The sequence below is a fragment of the Grus americana genome, chromosome 14, assembly GCF_028858705.1.
Source record: "Grus americana isolate bGruAme1 chromosome 14, bGruAme1.mat, whole genome shotgun sequence".
NCBI classification, from domain to species: domain Eukaryota; kingdom Metazoa; phylum Chordata; class Aves; order Gruiformes; family Gruidae; genus Grus; species Grus americana.
In genome coordinates, this window is record NC_072865.1 from 6685743 (window position 1) to 6704433 (window position 18691).

Sequence of the window (18691 nt, forward strand, 5' to 3'; positions counted from 1 at the left end):
GCCGGCGGCACGGCAGCGCAGCATGTGCGTGGAGCCGGCCAGGGAAGATGTATGTAGGTTATCTTTTGGATAAGGACACCAACATGTATCCCAGCCCCGTCCGGCATCCCAGCCTCAACCTCAACCCCCAGAATTACGTGCCGGGGCCGCCCCAGTACTCGGACTTCGCCGGTTACCACCATGTGCCTGGGATTAGCAACGACCCGCACCACGGGCAGCCAGCGGCCGCCTGGGGCTCTCCCTACACCCCTGCCAAGGAGGACTGGCATTCCTATGGGACCACCGCTGCACCTTCCACCGCCAGCCCGGGGCAGTTTGGATTCAGCCCCCCAGATTTTAACCCCATCCAACCCCCGGGCTCTGGACTCCTGCCTCCGCCCATCAGCAGCTCTGTCCCCCAGCTCTCCCCTAATGCCCAGAGACGCACACCGTACGAGTGGATGAGGCGCAGCATTCCCAGCACCAGCAGCAGTGGTAAGGAAACCCCACCCAGCCCTGCACCCCTGCGCCTTCCTCCATGCAGAGGATCCCTGGGCTTCAAGTCCTGCGGGGACAGATCCTGCTCCGCAGCACTCCTGGCAAGGGGACTGCTGGGAGGGATGGCACGCTTGGCCTGCCCTTGGCATGGCCCCTGGTCCCCAAAGAACAGGGGAACCCCACTGCTGAGGTGGCAGGGGCCGAGGATGGGCAGGGAGGGTGCCGGTGTTGCCGGCAGCTGGGGCTGTATGGTTGGAAAGTCCTTTTCCCCGGCCAGTCTCTGCCCCTGCACCCCTGCCCTCGCCTGCCGCCACTGGGTAGGATGTGCAGAGCCAGAGCCCCCCGGGATCGCGGGGCCCTGCCAGCCCCAAGGGGCTGTTGGACGGGGTGTCTCATATGTGCAAGGGTGAGCGTGCGGGGCTGCTGGTGTGCAGCCGTGTGTGAGAGCCTGCGTATGGGGGTGTACGTATGTGTGTGCAAGGTGCCTTACGCTGCGTGCATGTGTAACGTGTGTGTATATGAGTGCAGGGAAGGTACCATATGTATATACGTGGAGGGAAGGTGCTACATGTGCTGTGTGTATATATGTAAGGTGTATTCAGTGCATGAGGTGCTATAGGCTCTGTGTGCATGTGCAAGGTGCCATAAGCAACATATGTGTATGGGGCTTGCTGTATAGACAGTGTCAGTGAGTGTGTATGGGGATGCTACGTGCTCAATGTGCGCGTGCAAGGCATTGTGCATTGAGGATAGTGCTGTGTGTGGTGCATGTGTGTGCAAGGTGTTGGGTGTGTGTGCATGCACGGTGCGTGTGCAAGGTGCAGTGTGTATGTGTGGTGTATGTGCAAAGCGTGGTGTGTTTGGGGATAGTGCCACGTGGAGGGTGCATGCGGGTGCTCCAGGTGCAGCACACCACGTGTGCGTGTGCACGGCATGTGGGTGCTGTGCACCGCGTCAGTGGGTGCCCCCGCTCCTGTGCCTACCGCTGGCCTGGGCACCGAGCGGCCGTGCTGTCCTCAGCGTCCAGCCCCGCTGTCCCCATGTCCCGGGGTCCTGTCCCTGCTGAACTCCTGACCTAGGGGTGGGGGGGGCAGAGAAGTGTCTGGGCGACCCCAGCCCCCTGCCCGCGCTGGGCGGGGGGGCCCTGCTGCCCACTTCAAACGCGGTGGGCAGATCCCCCCTTGGGGCCAGCCCAAATTGACAAGGGCTTCTCTTTGTCATGGAGATGGTGGCCGGCTCCTTTGGCAGCGAGGTGAGGTGCGGGCCCCTTTGTCCTGCGCTGCCCGCACCCTTTCATCTTCCCCTCCCGGCCGCATCGCCGCTGCCAGCCCAGCCAGACCCGTCCTGCCCGCAGCTGGACCCTCTGCCCGCCGGGCTTCCCGGACCCGCCACCCCTCTCCCTCTGCCGTGCTGGCCATGAGCTCTGCAGAGCACTGCTGGGGCCAAACTCACTACAGGAGTGGCTCTGGGCATCTCTCGGGGGCAAGTTTGCTTTTGGTTACCGCTGCCCTGTATCCCCGGCGTCGGGGCCAGGACTCCCTGTTTGCAAAGTGTCTCCAACTTCAGATTTCTTTCTGGCTCCCCACTGCGTGGGGCTGGCCAAGCCCCATGTAGAGATCCTCATGCAAGGGGCTCATGCAGAGGTGCCTGGGGTCTTCCAGCGTGGAATATAGCTCCTTGTGTTCATCGGATCTGTGTGGCGGGGATGGGGATGGGGCTGTCCTAGTGGGACCAGTGGCTGTGGTGGAGCAGGCAGAACATCCTGATAAATGGAAAAAAAACAGCCCCAGTCAGGAAAGAGGAGGGGAGAGGTAGGCTGGTATTTCCTGGTGCATGTTAAGTTCTGAATATACTTATTTAGGAAAAATGCCTCCCACCGTACCCAGTAATGGAGACCCACAGGCATGCTGGGGCTGAGGGCTTCCCTCTGCCCCGGGGTGGAAGGGAGGTGTGATCCTGCACCCCCCCCATGCAGCAGGGACCTCGCCACTTCTGCAGGTTTTGTAGATCTGAACGTCTCAGTTTCTTCTGAGGAGAGAGGTGGGAGGGAAAATAAATGAGTGGAGAAAGACATCAGCACACATCTCCTCTAGATCAAGGGCACAGTTTTACACCCAGCAGTGGGGCTGAGATAAAACAGGGGCTTTAAAGTGCCTCTGATTGAGTTAGACGACAATTGAGTTGATTGAATTCTGGAAAAATATCATTAGTTGCTTAGTTTGTATCTCTTAGATTAAATACATACAAAGGGACAAATAAATCAGCCTTGTTCCCCTTGCACTCAGAGGAGGAGCTGCCCCAGCCCAGCCCCAGTGATGCTGGGTGCTGGGGTGAAAACCCCTTTCTTGTGGTGCTGCCCAGGTCGGATGGCCAGCGAGGGCCTTTTTAAGGCACTTGCAGATTAAGGACCTGACCTTGTGTCTCTGCTGGGTCCAAGCCTGGCACTGCTGGTGCCAAGTGGCTGCAGGATTTGGCCGCAGTGGGACCATGTGCTGGGAGACGGTGGGATGCAGCCCGTGTTTTCCAGGGCTGCCCTTTAAATAATAAAAAAAAAAGAGCCTTTCTCCATTAAGCAAGGCAGAAATGGGTTTGATACAGATAAGGGTGAAATTCTTAGATGAATCTTTTTATTGAAATCAATAAACTGGACTTTAATCAGTCTGGATTGATTAACTACCCATCTCACTGCAGTGGGAATAGGAAATGAATGCACAGACTTTTTTGCTATAAATATCAACAGTTTCATTGCGAATGCTATAAATCATAATACTTCAGAGGGCTGTAAATTAAGGTTCCCTCTCTGTCTTGCCTTGTATAAACAGCTCTTGGCTGCAGTTTGAAAGCTTTCAGGAAAGAGCCATGCGGTGGTAAGAGAAAATGTTACGCAGGGAATATAAGTGTGTTGGGGGCTTCTGCAAATGAGATCCAGAGCCCGAGAAAAATCAATGAGAAATCTCCCAGTGACTCACTGCAGAGTCAGGCTTTACAGGGAGATGACTTTATATACCTGTTGCTAAATACGTGCATGCTTCACCTGGCTGAGCCAAGATAACCCTGAAGGGATTGTGGTGCCAGAGGGCTGGTCACTGGAAATCAGGAGTTAAAGGCAACCAAGCTGGAAGATGTCCTCAGGCCTCATTTCTCTCTCTGATGTCACCTCTCCTTCTGCTCATAAAATCTTCACGAGCAGCGTGTCAGAGCCTCATGCTTCCTCCTTATTCACAATTATTTGCAAACTTCCCTGTGAATTGCACCCTGGCTCTATAAAAAGCTCAGGAAGGCGGCTGGAAACGGTGGCTGGCTGAACTTTGAAATTCACCCTCTGCTCGTTAGTTATGCAAATCCTCAGATACTGCCTCGGGTCTGGCTTTTAGGTCACTAATCGAGCTGGGGCCACAGTGCTACATATTGCAAGTGAAAGTGCCATTGGGGCATCCCTTGGGGAGGCAAATGCGCTCGGGGCTTTGTGTGGTATCAGTGCCCGTGGTGCCCGGGTACGTTTTGGGGTGATGGAGAGCAAATAATGATGCTCCAAGCATGGGTGAGCGGTGATTTGCTGGGCGTGCAGTTTTCCATCTCAGCTTTTACTCTTTGCAGCTCAGTTTTCCAGCTCAATTTGTTCAGCCCTAGTGTCCATGAAAGCTGGAGGAAAGAGTAAAAAGCCTGTTAATGAGACAGAGAAACGTTTTCCACGGACGAGCGGGGTGCATGCCATGCATGGTATGTTTTGGGGTGATGGTCATGCCTGGAGAATGGTGCATTTCCCCAGTCTGTCCCTTTGTGGGGGACCCCTCTTTAGGACATGGTTGCCCGTGAGACCTTTTGCTCCCCTGCGTCGCTCAGTGCACGCATGCATCGGGCCCCATCGGTCTTCTCCCTTTGAATTATTAACCCACAACCTGCTCCTGGCCCCAGCTGGGATTTGTTGACCACTTAGCCTGCTGGCCAAGGTACAGGCCTTTCAAACTTTCCTGGAATTGACTTTCCTTGAACAAAAAGGGCTTCCCTGGAGTGCTGGAGGTACCTACGTGATGGGCTTGGCTGGCTAATACCCCGGGATTAGCAGAGGGACACTTTAAACCTCTGGCCAATGGCAGATGTTTCCTACAAGGGACCCTTCAAGGACACCCAACTGCAGCGCTGTTAGCTTTGCGATCACACGGATAAGGGGCCGGATCCTTCCCCAGCACTGCCCCACGGTAAGGATGAGCTGAGCCCTGTGGGGCTGCGAAGGGGAAGAGGAGTCCTGGTGCCCAGCCGGCACCACCACCGCCTTGCTGCCCTCCTGCCACAGCCGGGCCAAATCCAGCCAGGCGGCTGATCCGGATGAGCTGGATCTGGGCTCAGTGCCGTGGGGCTGGCATGAAGGCGATGCTCTGAAACAGGCTGCTTCCAGCCCTCATGCGTTCACCAGCCCAAGTGCCGCCCCAGCCCTCCTCGCCCTCCGTGCTGCCGTGGTCTTTGACCCAACGCAGGAGCCTGGCTGGCGGCGCTTGGCTCGGTGCTCATAAAACCATGGGAGCAACTGAAGGAATCCACCAGTTGCCAAAATAAAGGGTTGACTCACTGGAGGGCTGGGAAACATTTGCCCCAATGCCCAGCCTCAGGCTGCTGCCCCTGGGGTTGAAGCATCTCCTGTCGTGTTGCTCCGTGTTGGAGAACACGGGGTTGTGATGGAGAACTGCCGGCTCACTGCAATCCCTAGCAACCTGTTCCTCATCCCCTTGGGGTCTGCACCTCCCGGGAGGAAGATGAGGCTTGCAGGAGGGGTGCCTTCGTCCCACACACATGGGTGTGGGTGCAGAGCTGGCACCATCCGACTGCGCTGGCAGCGCAGAGCCCAGCCGGAGCCAGCCTGTGTTCCTGCACACCGGTCTGTGCTCTCCTGATCCGGCTCTTCCCTGTGCGTTCCTGCCCCTTCCCAGCAGCCGGGCTGCCCGGTGTGGCTGTGCCGTGACTGAGCCCTGGTCTCTGCCAGTCCCATAACCCTCAGGCAAGCAACCCCCAGCTACACACAGTCGCTTACACAAAGTGTGTAAGTAAGTTAGTGTAAGTAAGTGACTTTTCGGAAGCACAGAGCTCGATCCTCTGTGCGCAGGAGACTAGAAAGCCATCAGGACAAGTGGCACAATTTTGTAAGTGAAACATTTCCAGTGCACGACATATCAAGCCGAATCAGGTTTTGTTGCTAGTGGGGTGGCCACGGGAGCATTGCCGTTTCTCTGAAGTCTTTGGCACCAGGAAGAAATCCCCAGGTTGGGTCAGTGTCAGGCAAACAGCCATGCAAGGAGCTACCCTGAGGGCAGGAGGATTGCCCTGATGAGTCCTGCCCTCATCCCAGCAGCTCTGAGATGCCCATTTCTCCAAGCCGGAGCAGAGCTGGGGGAGCCTTGGCAGGGTCCACTGGGAGAGGAGTCATCCAGCATCCCTTCCCTCTGCCATACAGAGACATTAAATATGTACGGGGGAAGGTGTGTGGTTCCTCTCACCCAGTTTTTGACACTCAGCCATTGTCTAAATCCAACGCCCTTCGGCAGGGGAATGATCTCAGGCAGGGATCTCAGGAAGGATTGCCCTCCAGAGGAGTTTGTTTCTCGCTGGTGGCGATGAAGCAAGCCACATGGCTCTGGTCCTTTGCCCCACATCGGCCGTCCCATCCATCACCCCTCTGCTTCCTGCGGCAGAGGAAAAATAGCTGACAATATTGCAGCATGCACGGGAAGGGGAAGGCTTGTGAAAACCCTGACCTGCTGGTTCCCAGCACTCGGGGAGGATGGGGGGCTCAGGTTTATCCCCACTCCCCGGCCACAGAGGAAGGAGCTTGTGTGCTTTGGGATGGCTGCTGGAGCTGAAGGGGAAAGGCGGAGAGCAAGCGAGTGTGGGGCAGAGGGGGCAGGGAGGGGGGCTCAGCCCCTGCCGCTGTCAGTGCAGACTTTGGGGTTCCCATTTCCAGTAGGTTTAGGGACGGTGAAATGAGCGGGGCTGCCTGTCCCGAGCATCAGCACCACCGCTGCAGCACGGCTGCCATCGCCTCTGCTCAGCAGAGGGAGCATCGACCCCTCCGCACAGAGGCAGCTGGAGCACATCTGGCTGCCAGATGGGGTGACTCCAGCCAGCCTGGAGGCTCCTGAGCATTAGGAGCTGACCCCAACCCTCTCCCGGGCCTGGGGTCTCTGTCACGGGGCATCGCTCTGCCGGGTGCCCTCCTCTCTTTGCAGCGTGGGGGGGATTTTCCCCCACGGAGCTGCAGAAGGACCAGGGCGTTAAGCTGCCCAGGAGTCCCACCAGCCATCAGAGCCCACAGCGCTGACCCTGGGACTCCACTCTGGTTTGGAGCTGCTTCTGTGCCTCAGTTTCTCCATCCGTAGCATTGCCTAAGCTATGCCGGTGGTGGGGGGAAGTTTCCCTTGACACTTTCCCTGGGGAGGAATGGCAAATCCTGATAGAGCACTGATTCTTCTGGGATGGGAGGATTTTATCCTCTTTGCAAGTAGTTGCTGCTCATTCAGAATGAAGCAGCTTTATCATGTAGAGAAAGCACCCATGTGGGGGGACAGCCTTGCACCCCGTCTTGCTGCACTTTAACTCCAGTGCAGACAAGTTCTTTCCCTGGTGCTCACTGGTGATGGAACTTTCACACCTGATGTTTTTCAGCATTAAAATATTGTAATGCCATCAGATAGTGTGGAATCAGGCGCCTGGTACAGGCAGACAGGCAGACAAGGCTGTACTGATGGAGCCAGTGCATGGCCAGAGCATTGCCAAGAAGGTGAGACCACGCAGGGTGGCTCCGAGAGCACGTTGCCCAGACTTTTCATGCCAGTCATGCGAGGAGCCATCACGCAGCGGAGCGTGCAGAGCCGCCGAGCAGCCACAGGGCCGGCTGGTCTGGCAGCGCTGCTTCTGTCCCCCACACCAGCACCTCCTGTGCAAAGCAGCGTGCAACGTGCCCGTGTCTCCAGGCCTCGGGGACCTCTGCGGCTGGGGTGCGACAGCCGGCAGCACGGTGGGCTCTCATCTCGGGGCTGCCGTACCCCGGCTGCCCTGATTGGAGTCCTGATGGCTGCGTAGCAGCTTCCCATGGAGCCAGGGTTTGCAGGTGCTGCAATTTGGAGCTGCTTTGACCTGTGAAAGAGAGACCTGTAGAAAACCGTGCAGGTTTATGCTCCTCGCTGCTTGCAGCTGTGCTGTTCCTGCTGCGGCTGGAAGGGCTGTGTCTCACAGAGGGGGATGCTCCGTTCAGAGCCAGCCTGACCCTCTCTTAGCCATGCTGGACACACCGGGCTGAGTGCATTGCTCTGTGGAACTGGGGAAAAGACAAGCTCCAAAACACCATGCCAGCTCTTGCTCCTTCACTACTTTCCACCTCCTCCTGGGGTGCCACCGCCACCCCACAGTCTCTTTTCCTCCCTGGTTTGAACCAGCCTGTTCCCAGCACTTCCTAAAATTGCTCAACACCAGCCTCAAAATACCCCATCACCCTATAGCCTCTCTGTTAGGGTGTTTGGGGCACAGTTTCTTATTGAAAGCCATCCTTTGGGCAGGCCATGGCTGGAGAGGGTGAATTATCCCCTCCCTGGCAGCCTCTGCCATGGCCATGAGGGTGCAGAGCCCGGGGTGGTGGGCACAGGGATCTAGTTTGATTTTCCCTTCCCCTGCCAGGGTCCCTACGTGGTCCAGAGCAGGAGCTCCAGCATCCCCATCCCTGGGGCAGCGCTGCCATGGGGAGCAGATCCAGGCTGGGGGGTCAGGACCCTGTCTCCCCGCGTGTGTGCTAGTGCGTGTGCGTGCACACTCAGGAGTGTGTCCTTTGGGGTTTGCACAGCACGTTAAAGCTATTCCCTTATCTAATCATGGCTCAGGTGAGTGCTATTAGGGTTATACATTAACAGTGGTAACGATACCCTCTCCCCACGCAGCCATTGGCCCTGCCTTGATCCCAAAGCCGAAACCCTTCCCACTGGCCCCGCGGATGGCTCCATTTGGCCGCCCAAGCAGTTCCTTTGCCTGGTCTTTTGGGGACAAGAAGAGACTTTAAATGCATAGCGGGGCTGGGAGGAGCTAGCGGCTGTGCTAGGAGACATCACCAGCATCCCCTTTGCACCCCACGCACCCCGTGCACCCCATCCGTGCTCCCTCCCGCTGCAGCAGCAGCAGCTCTGGGACAGCCCGATCCACCTCCGACAGGCTTCGCTGGAAATGCGGGAGCAGCTCCATCCCTCCGCTCAGCCGTGCTCCCTGCTGCAGCGCTGGGGTTTCCCCGTAGGTACGAGGACTCCCTGTAAGGAGCCGGGCTGGGTCATCCCAAATTTCCTCTTTCCTTTCACAGAGCCATAAAAAGTCTCCAGGAGAGAGTTAAACGTAACCTAGCATTCATATTCAAGGTAGTTGAATTATTCATTGTCAATAGTATTTCTTGCAAATCCTTTTCTTTTCCTCGTGAATCACCCACAATACATTCCTGAATTCAGCAAACATCACTGAAACCAGCAATTAGTCAAGATGAATAACTTTCCATCTCAGGCTTGGTCGTGAGCCCTCTCTTTGAGTCTTTGCTACTTGATATTGGGCAGCAAGAGACTGGTGGCCAGCTGACGTGGCAATGGCTCGCCAGCACAGCCAGGTATCTGCCAGACCTGAGGCAAAGCACAGGCTTCATCAAGGATGAACGGTGAAGAGGGAATAACAAAGAACAAGCTGTGATGGATCTATTTACAGCTGCAGCAGGAAATAATAATTCCTGCTGAAATTCATGGCATATGTAGTATTCACAAACCGCCTTAATTCTCTATGCTTTAATTATTTTTTTTACTTTATCTGTCAATTCCTTTGCTTTCCGGCTGTTTTTTTCTCCAAGCAGTGGCATTCAAATAGCAATATTGCAAATAAGATCATTTTTAAGTCATTATCTCTTCAGAAAGGTTTTTGCTTTCAAATGAAAAAAAAAAAAAGATACATTTATATGAGAAAGAAAAAGATCTTGTGGGAGTCCCTGAGCCTGGAGCAGACGGAGGGAGCCTGGTTTCTCACGGAGCTGCTAAACCCTGCATAAATCTCTGCCGGTGCCTCTAGTTTATTCTGTAACTCCCTGGGAATCACTGTGTTTGCAAATTTGGCACTGATCCCTCCTGGGATGGATGCAGAAGTCCTTCTCATGCTGATGAACCCTTCACCTGCGGGGCGGCGAGAGAAGGCAGTGACCCCACGGGAGGGGCAGGGGAAAGTGTGGGGTCCCGTGTGGGCCAGGTGCCCCCGGCATCGCTCCAGCCCCGCACCGTGCCACGGTCGGTTTTGTTCCGAGCTGCCATGGCCGATGCGTGCCAAAGAGGAGACAAACACCCAGCAATGCCACCGCAGACCCCTCGTGCGCTAAATCGCTGTGTTCCGGCCGCGTGTCTGCACACATCTCCATACACATCTTGCTCAGTCAAATTGCCTTTTTTACCCTGTTTTTACCTGCAGAGTCACCCTGTGTGGCCAGAGGCAGGTTTGCTCTCGACGGTGGTGAGGAGGGATTTGGTGTTTGCTTCCAAACAGCCCCAGCATGAGCTAGGCTCCTTGCTCTCTAAAGTGGTGACTGAATTCATCATATCCCTCAAATATGAGTTAGTGGCTAAAGCCGAGCCCTGGTGCTGGGAGATTTGGGTTCTACTCATGGCTGTGTTGCACCTTGCCGTGCTCCCACCCTCCTTCCTTTGGGGAAGGTCCCCTTCCTTGTTTGGGGACCGTGCTGAGACTCTCGGCCATCCCATCCAGCCCCTGGCATCGTCCTGCTCACGTTGTGCTGACCCGGTGCCAGCACCTGCTTCCAGGACTGATGGCAGGAGGACACTGAGAGTGACACAGTGATGGAAACTGGGCGCTAACTTGAATTGCGGGGCTGCTGCTTTTGTGACTGGGAGCGCTGGGGTCAAGTCCCAGCAGGGTGAGATACCTCCCATGCCCACCCCAGCTTCCACGTGCACCCAGGGGTGCACACACACTCATACACACACACGCTTCCACACATGGTTTGCTTGATGGCCAATGGCAGAAGCTAGACTTTTGCTGGTTCTTGCTTATTTTGTAGAAACCCAGCTGCCTTTTGGTATCCCATGGGATGCTGCGAGGGAAATGATCCTGAGGGAGCTCCTCTTCCACTTGCAGCGTACCGTGGCTGTGGGTTGTCCTGTCTCCAATGCTCTTTTACATTTATCTTTCAGCATCAGAGGTGGCTTAGGAAAGTCCCCGTGTCCTTGCAATGGGGAAGCAGGGGAGAGACACCCTTAAAAATAAAATTGAGTGGTTGAGAAACAGATTTTCAGCCTGAGGGTCGGGGGTTTGCTGCGTGGAGATTCTGTGGAGTTTCTGAAGCACAGTTTTGCTCTGCACCAACCAAACTCCTGCTTCCACTAGCATGGTCAGAATTTAACAGTATTGCTGCGATGTCTAGATGTCCATCAGATTTGGCCCAAACGGACTGATATGCCCAGGACTTGTTAGGGGGCACAAATGAACAGGATGGCAGTCACACAAAGATCCCCTTTCCTGGGGGAAGCAGGTGAGGTTATATGGGTTGCTGGGTCACTAGAAATCCCTCCCTGCACATCTGCAGCAGTGATGGGCAGTATCCTGCCCACGCTGGTACACTCAGGACAGCCCCAGGGAAATCCATGGAGCTGTTCTGGGCTTGCTCCCGCCCCTTCCCATGGCAGCACTGCTCTCAGCAGCAGAAATTCAGGAGAAGATGGGCAAACGTGTCTTCCAGGCAAACAAATGGCCGGGTTCCCAGTTGGAAGGACAGTGGCTGCTCAGCTGAAAGCACAGCTCCATCCCCACAACACCCTGGAACAGGATTTTGTTATTTTGGGTGGAGAAGCAAATATTCACAGCTGTGTTTATTCCCCACCCATGGGCTCTTCTGCAGAAGAAAGCACCAGGGACTTGTCATTGTCAGCGAACTGCCAGGCATGGGCACCCTTCCTTGAGGTGCCACCCACACCCTCTGTGGTCCCCAGCCCAAGCAGAGTTCAAGCCGTTGGCTCCTGCTCAGCAGCGTATCTCGTGTGTGTGCAGATTAATGAAGGAGCTAATGGAGAAGGCAGCTGGGCTATTTTCAACTGTATTTTTCTGGTAGAAAGTGGCAGGTGCCGTTTGCGGTCCCGTCGGATGAGCATCTGTGTGCACGGAGATGTGGGGCTCCATCGCCCCAAGCTCTGTCCATATCTGGGGTGGCCCAAGGTGAGATTCGGGCTGGCCTGGGCCAGAGACCACTGGTTGTGCACCATGTGGGCTTTGTCCGGACCATCTTTAAAGACTGCACCAAATGAATAAGCACTGCCTTCCATCTTATCTTGGTACAGGGAGGAGGAAAATAACCCTCTTGGTGGCAGAGAAATGCTGCCATCCCTGGGTTTTTTGTCTTTCCCCTGTCCTGATCTGGGTGCCTTCAAGTGACGGCACCTTGGGTTTGGGCTTCCTGGCAAAGAGCTGGACTTCCCTCAGCCATCCCAGGCTGTATGTTTGCAGGCAGCTTGTCCTCAGCCCACCGCAGGGCTTGCAGTTCTGCTCCTCTCAGGGGTGGTGTGTCAGGGCATGTGGGATTTATAATCTGTCTTCTTGGGATGCCTCTGAATCCCTCCTGCTCTTTCCACCAAGCAATTTCCCCAATGCCCAGGTGCTTTCCGACATGGAGAAACACCCTGGTGCTACCCAGGATGGGCATTAAATCCAGTAGCACCCTTACAATTATCTTTTCCACGGAGCCTCAGGGCATTGTCATGTTTCTCCTGACCTCTTCATGGGTGGCTGTGTAGCTCCTCCATGTCCTCGGTGATGCTCCTACCCCTTCCTTCCACCATCTCTCGGCTCACCCCCACTCTGCTCTCTCTGCCAGGCAAGACCAGGACGAAAGACAAGTACCGGGTGGTGTACACAGACCACCAGCGCCTGGAGCTGGAGAAGGAGTTTCACTACAGCCGCTACATCACCATCCGTCGCAAGGCTGAGCTGGCCACTGCCCTTGGGCTCACCGAACGGCAGGTCAGTGCTGCGGTGTCCCAGGAAAACCCATGTCCCAGGTGGAGATGGGGCTGGGGAGGGGAAGGGCTGCAGCCCAAGCAGGCAGCGGTGGTCCCACCTTGCTCCATATCTCTGCTTTCTCTTCCAAACCCCAGGGTGCTTCCCCTGCCCCAGGGGGACCTCGAGGGTTGTCATCCTTGGCTGCATCTGTCTCCATCTCTACATCACCATCTTTGTCTTTCTGCAGGTGAAAATCTGGTTTCAAAATCGGAGGGCGAAGGAGAGGAAGGTGAACAAAAAGAAGATGCAGCAGCAAAGCCAGCCCACCAGCACCACCACACCGACCCCACCAGCTGTTGGCACGCCGGGACCCATCGGAGGCCTCTGCAGCAGCAGCGCCCCAAACCTCGTCTCCTCGTCTCCACTCACGATCAAGGAGGAATTCATGCCTTAGCCCCCTTCACCAGCTATAGACACCAAGAGATAAGCACTATGCAGCAGAGCCCAGCCGGTCCGTGTGCTCTGAAGAGTGACAGCCCCTTCCCAAAGACACGATGGTCCCTGGCTGAACCACTGGGGCGGCCAGCGAGGCTGGGTGAGGTGGCACTGGGACCTTCCCAAGGGGCTGGTGGGGTCTCCTACATAAGAAACATAGGTTAGGTAGTATTGCTCTCCTGTAGGAAACACGCACCGGTCTGGTCTCTGGTATTTGTAGCCCAAGGCAAGGTCCTAGTGTCAGCAGAAGGAAGGGGGTGGTGGAGGATGACTTTCCTACGGTGCTTCAGGTGGAGCTGGTAGGACACTTCCTTTGGTCCTCCTGGTGATCCAGCTGCCTGGTGCTTTTGGGGCAGATCGAACAAGACTGGACTAGAAAAAAGACCTGGCTGGACTCAGGGCAAAACAAATTTCCACTGAGCTGGTCTCCTGGATCTGCCGTGCTGGGAAGGGGGGTGCCAAAGGCAGAGTGAGTTGCACTACGGGAGCCAGGCAAAACCCTCAGCCATGGGACCCGAGGGGGGAATCTTTCAAACGATGGCGACGGTGGTGAGCTGGAGCACATCCTTGGCAAGAGTCCCCTGCACATCCCCACCCATGTCCCACAGCCACCTCGGCAGCACCCACTCCTGTGCCCCCAGCTCAGCCCCTGCAGCCTCCGAGAACCACGAGAGACGTGTCTGGCAGCCCCGGTGCCCCCGGCTGTGCCATGGCAAGGCGGCACTGCAGCCATCCTCCACCTGGAGCACAGGGAGAGGAGAGAGCTGGGTGCAGGCACCCTGGAGGCAGACCATCCTGCTGAGCCCTGAGACCACCTTCCCGTGGGGAAGAGGAGGAGAACAAGAAGGTTTGCCATCATGACAGGGTGCAAGAACCAGCCCCAGGCCGTCCAGAAGGGCCGATGCTGGGAGAGCTTTGTGGTGCTGTTCCAAGGGAATACAGCTGCTGTGGGCACCGGGAGCTGCCGCTGGGGCGGGCAGCGGCTGCGTCAGGCAGAGGAAGGGCTGGCACGTGCCCTGGTGTTAGGTGTTGGAGAGGTCGTTTCCAGAAAGAAAGATAAGTGGGTTTTTCCTATTTTATTCAAAATCCAAAGGACTCCAGGTTTTGCTCCCCGCTCCTCCATGCACTGCACCACCTCTCCCCCACTGTGTGCCCTCGGCCAGTAACTCTCTTTTCCTGCTGGTGAACTGCAGCTGAAATGTCCCTTCATCCTGCTGAGTCCTGACCCCTGTATTGGCCCGGGTTTACCCTGCCCCAAAGGCCAGTGGGACATGGCTGGGACACAGGAGGGTCTGCAGCTCCTGCTCGGGGCTGCACCTGGGCTGCAGCTTCCCAAGACGAAGACATGGATGAGGGTGCATGGGCCTCATGTGACAGCTTGCATGGCCTTTCCCAGTGCCATTTCTCTGCACTCCAGAAAGATGGAGCAGCAAACATGTCCCCTGCTGCCTGCAGAGCACCCAGCTGAGCCCTCACATCGCACCCGACACTGCTTGTGCATCGCATCCCTCGGCCGCCCTGCCTGCCGCCAGCCTTGCGCCGCTCCCAGCCCTCGTGGCCCAGAAAACAAGGTGCCCAGGCATGCTGCGGCTTTTACAAGCGAGTCCCTGCCCTCCTGCTGAGCTGCCCCGCTCCAGATCTTGTAGGATTTGGGTCTCCTCCTTTAGGGGCTGCTGACACCTCCCTTGGCCACCGCTGCCAGCTGTGCTCGGTGGCAAGGATGAATGTTTGCGTTGGCTCAGTTTTTGTGTGTATAAGGCAGAACTGGTTTTCCTTTTTATTTTTTAGACATCGGTGAAAATAAAAGCGAGCAGGAATCCCGTGCGCCACCAGTTTGTTGCTGTCTTGTCCCGGCCCGCTGTGTTGTGGCAGGGGAGGGATGCCGGCTCCGGGGTCACACCGATACCCCCAAGCACAGCTGGGGTCAGGAGCAAGGGTCCTGCCCAGCCCCACCAAAAAGGGTGCAGATGGATGTCTCGGTGCAGCAGCCTTGCCCCTGTAGCATGCAGCGTGCCCATCCCGCAGGGCCATCGCTGGGGGTGGCATGGCCTTTGCCACCGAGAGGGCTGGCTGTGCCGGGAGACCCGATGGCTGCAAACTCACAGCCCCGGGGGCAGCCAGGGAAAGGGTGAGGCCGGGCTTGGGCTAGAGGAGACCAAAGAACAAGGCCAGCTGCCCACAGACGTGGCCACCTCCCATTGGCGCCTCCTGGCCTCTAATCTTGTTTTATGGCTGTTCACGGGCTGAATATCCTCCTTGTCCAAGAAGAGCAAACAGAGAACGAGGATGTGAGATAGTGCCTGGGACAGCTGGCATCGGTGCCTGACACTCTCCTCTCTCCATCTCAGCCACGGGCACCAAATAAGGGGCTGCCCTTGAATCCCTGCCCCAAACGGCTCTTCCAGCCCCAAAACGTGCCATGCGTTGCCTGGAAAGAGGCAGCGATGAGTGTGCTGAGGTGCCTGGACAGGGTAGGTGGCTGTGGAGGGACACCTGATGTGGGATAAAGTCCTCGTGGGTGAAGGAGATGGAGGAGCAGGAGCAGGATGAGGTGACACTGCAGAGAGAGGGACAGAGCAATGTTTTTTTTCCTCACCTTGCAACAGCGGCTGCACCTACGGCTGCACCCTGGTGACCCCGTGCTCACCAGCACAGCGCCTGGGCTGCCCACGGCATTGGACCACTGGCTCCTCGCATGCCTGCAAGGGGACATGGGGCATCAGGAGGTAAAACAGGCCAGGGGAGGCAAAGGCCATGGAGCTGGTGCCATATGGGAAAAGGGATGGGACTGGATGGGCCACCAGCACAAAGAGCAGGGTCAGACCGGGGAAACTGGAGTCCACTTCTGTGTGGATGCAGCACGGTCTGCATGCCAGGGGCTGGCTCCTCCACATGCATCCTCCTTCCTGGCCAGCCTTTGCCTGCCTTTGACATCAGATTTTGTCATTGCCACATGGGGACCGGCTGGTGGGGTCCTGCCCTGATAAGAGATGGGGTGGTGGCAGCCCCAGCCCCGGGCGTCATCCATCGCCTGCAAGATCTTGCTCAAGATGGAAGCTTGAAGGGGAACAGAGCCTGGGGGTACATCTCCCAAATTCACCCGCTGCATTGGGGTGGCCATGGGAGGGTGAGGGGCCAGGCTGGAGAGAAGATGCTCTGCCACCCTCTTGGAGAGGCCGTGGGTGCCGTTGACAGGATGAAATTCCAACTGATACCCTAATCTGAGCGCCTGCCTGTTTGCACAGCAGGGTAAAAGTCCAGCGAGCTGTGGGCTGTGCCCTTGGGTCCCTGCCGCCCGTGTGTGCACAGGGAGCAGGCACTGGCGGGAAGAGGCAATAAATGCAGCCACACGCCCAGCCACCCCTTCCCCCAACACACACACACACCCCTTGGCCGGGTGACGAAATGCATCTGCTGTGTCCCAGCTCCTGTGTCCTCCCTTGCCTCCCTCCAGCCGTTGTTTGGGCAGGGATGGGCAAGCCGTGTCGGGTCCCCATGTGCCAGGAGGGGGACTGGTCGACACTGCTTCCCTACTGGCTTTGGGACCTTTGGTCCAAACCTCCTGGCCACGCATCACCTTGATGTTTGCACCCTCGGCAGGTGACAGGCACCCGGTTTTAGCACCCGTAGCAGCTGCCTCCTGAGTTGTGCAGCCCAAAACGGAGCCTGGTTCTTATGAGGCCAGGAGACCCTGGGGACTGTCCCCAACAAGCCCCCGCAGTTTTTTCCTGTTCCTTCCTCTGCACTTCCCACCAGCTCCCGCTGCCCGGCTGCACCCCTCCTCGGAGAAATCTTGAAATCATCATCAAAATAAGGCCACGCACAACAGGTGGCCGAAAACGCCGCCGGCCTGCCAACAGCCTCCGGGATGGCACGCTTCCCGGCAGTGACTAACCGGAGCACCGCTGCCGTTGTCGCCTTCCTCATGTCTTGCAGAGTGGATCTGGGCACGGACCCATCTTGCTGTCAACCCCCTTCTCTCCGCTTCCCGGGTGGCTGCCGCCGGGACATGGGTGGGCTGCCCGAGCAGGGTGGGCAAGGGTGTTTCCCCAGCCTGCGTGCTGCCCTCTTTTTTCCTACCAATGGCGGGCAGTGCGGGCAGTGCCAGCGCCTGTTGGGCACCGCATGGGGATGGAGAGATGCATGTTTGCTTTCCTGCAGCCCTACCACCCTGTTGTGCCTGTGTTCAGCCCATGGGAAGAGAAAGGTTTACTTGATGTCCCAGGGGTGGTTCAGGGGTGGGGTGGGAGAAGGCAAAGCTTGCTAGAAAATGCTTGCAAGCCCCCTGTGTGCTCCCTATTGCCGGACCTTCAGGGATGAGGGCACAGGGACAGTTGTGCAACAGTGCTGTCCTCTGCCTGAGCTCTCCTGGGGTTTCTGGGGTACTGGACTGCACCGCTCCTCACAGGAACACCCCTCTGGCTCCTACTGCTTCTGGCAGGTGCTGTTTCATGAAGTGGATCTCTTGCAGGCTCCAAGGTGATGCTGGACTTGAGCCAGCTCTGCAATGAGGTGCTGGAGCACCCAGGGTGGTCCCAGGCAATGGAGAGCTGATGGTGCTACCAGAGAAAGGGAGCTCCAGACACAGAGCATCCCACTGACAGCAGTATCAACACGGACGCTTCAGGGTAGTGTTAGCCCTGGATGTCTCTGCTGGTAAATACTGCCCTGGAGACAAGAAGATGGGGGCTTGAAGTCCACCCAGGGAAGGCTTGGTGTTTTGTGCAGGGCTCAGTCCTGGAAACACAGGGCTGGGGCAGCTGTAATAAGCTGGCACCAGCCTCTCCCCTCCTGTGCTGTGGCAGTGGCCGTGACACACTTCTGTTTAGGTGGATCCCAAGGGAAAAAGCCAAAGGGGTGATTCAGATCACACAGACACGAAAGGCAAACAAAGCATCCCTGCCCCAAGCAGGAAGGGTGAGGCTGCGACAGTGCCCGACATGGCCCCCAGCCACCAGTCTGGCCAGCTCCAGGCTCAGCGTTCCCTGCCAACATCCTGGCAGAGGGAGAAGTGATGGGTAAGTCCAAGGCAGGTAAAATCTGGATGGGTGAATTCCCAAAAACTTTTTTTTTTTTTTGAGGAAGCTGTAAGTGTGTGAAAAAAGATGTTTGTTGGGTTATATAGTTTGCTCCTTCCTCCTTTCCTGCTGGGAAATCCAGGTAAATGTTAGCCGTGAAAGAGCCACTGTGCAAACACTGAACCACTTCATCATGTTGGATTCTGCAGAAATGTGTCTTTATGCTCGGGATCTGTTTCTTTTTGGGGAAAATTATCAGAAGTGCTTGGAGGCTGTAGGACTGCCGTTAGAGGTTAGGGAGATCTGCTCTTACATTGGGCAGGCTGAGTCCTCTTTGTCCCAGCCCTGTCATTGTCCTCCACATCCCCAGTGCTGCCTGATCAGCCTTAAACCTGAGCAAAGCAGCTGGGAACAGGTCTGGGGCAGGCTGGAGCACCGTAGAGCATTTGCAGGGAAAAGGGACACACACCCCCTGATGGACCGGGCACAGTCCAGGGAGAAAGTGAAGGACAAGAAGATATTACCAAGGGAAAGAGGTATTACTGTGGGTCCTGAGAGAGACGGCAGCTCTCCTGGTACCTCACTGGCCCTAGGGCATGTGGGGTTGTCCCCTCTTGCAGCCCTGCAGGGGACATTTCCCACCATGAAAGTGGGAGAAGCCACAGATCAGATCTCTGCCTCCTCACTGAGCATGATGAGGA

At 56.7% G+C, this 18691-nt stretch overlaps 1 protein-coding gene across 1 annotated transcript; it reads left to right on the plus strand.

The window, feature by feature from the left end:
• The first annotated feature begins 47 nt into the window (after nt 1-47).
• CDX1 (caudal type homeobox 1) lies at nt 48-12931 on the plus strand. The gene is made up of 3 exons (XM_054841963.1): nt 48-474; nt 12353-12498; nt 12725-12931. Exons 1-3 carry the CDS (start codon nt 48-50, stop codon nt 12929-12931), a joined length of 780 nt encoding a protein of 259 aa, XP_054697938.1.
• The last annotated feature ends 5760 nt before the right edge of the window (nt 12932-18691 follow it).

Bases quoted from the DNA above. Each gene is read 5' to 3' on its own strand.
- CDX1 (XM_054841963.1), top strand. From the start codon at position 48: ATGTATGTAGGTTATCTTTTGGATAAGGACACCAACATGTATCCCAGC. The intron at 475-12,352 runs GTAAGGAAACCC...TCTCTCTGCCAG, and splicing joins TCCCAGCACCAGCAGCAGTG to GCAAGACCAGGACGAAAGAC. The intron at 12,499-12,724 runs GTCAGTGCTGCG...GTCTTTCTGCAG, and splicing joins TTGGGCTCACCGAACGGCAG to GTGAAAATCTGGTTTCAAAA.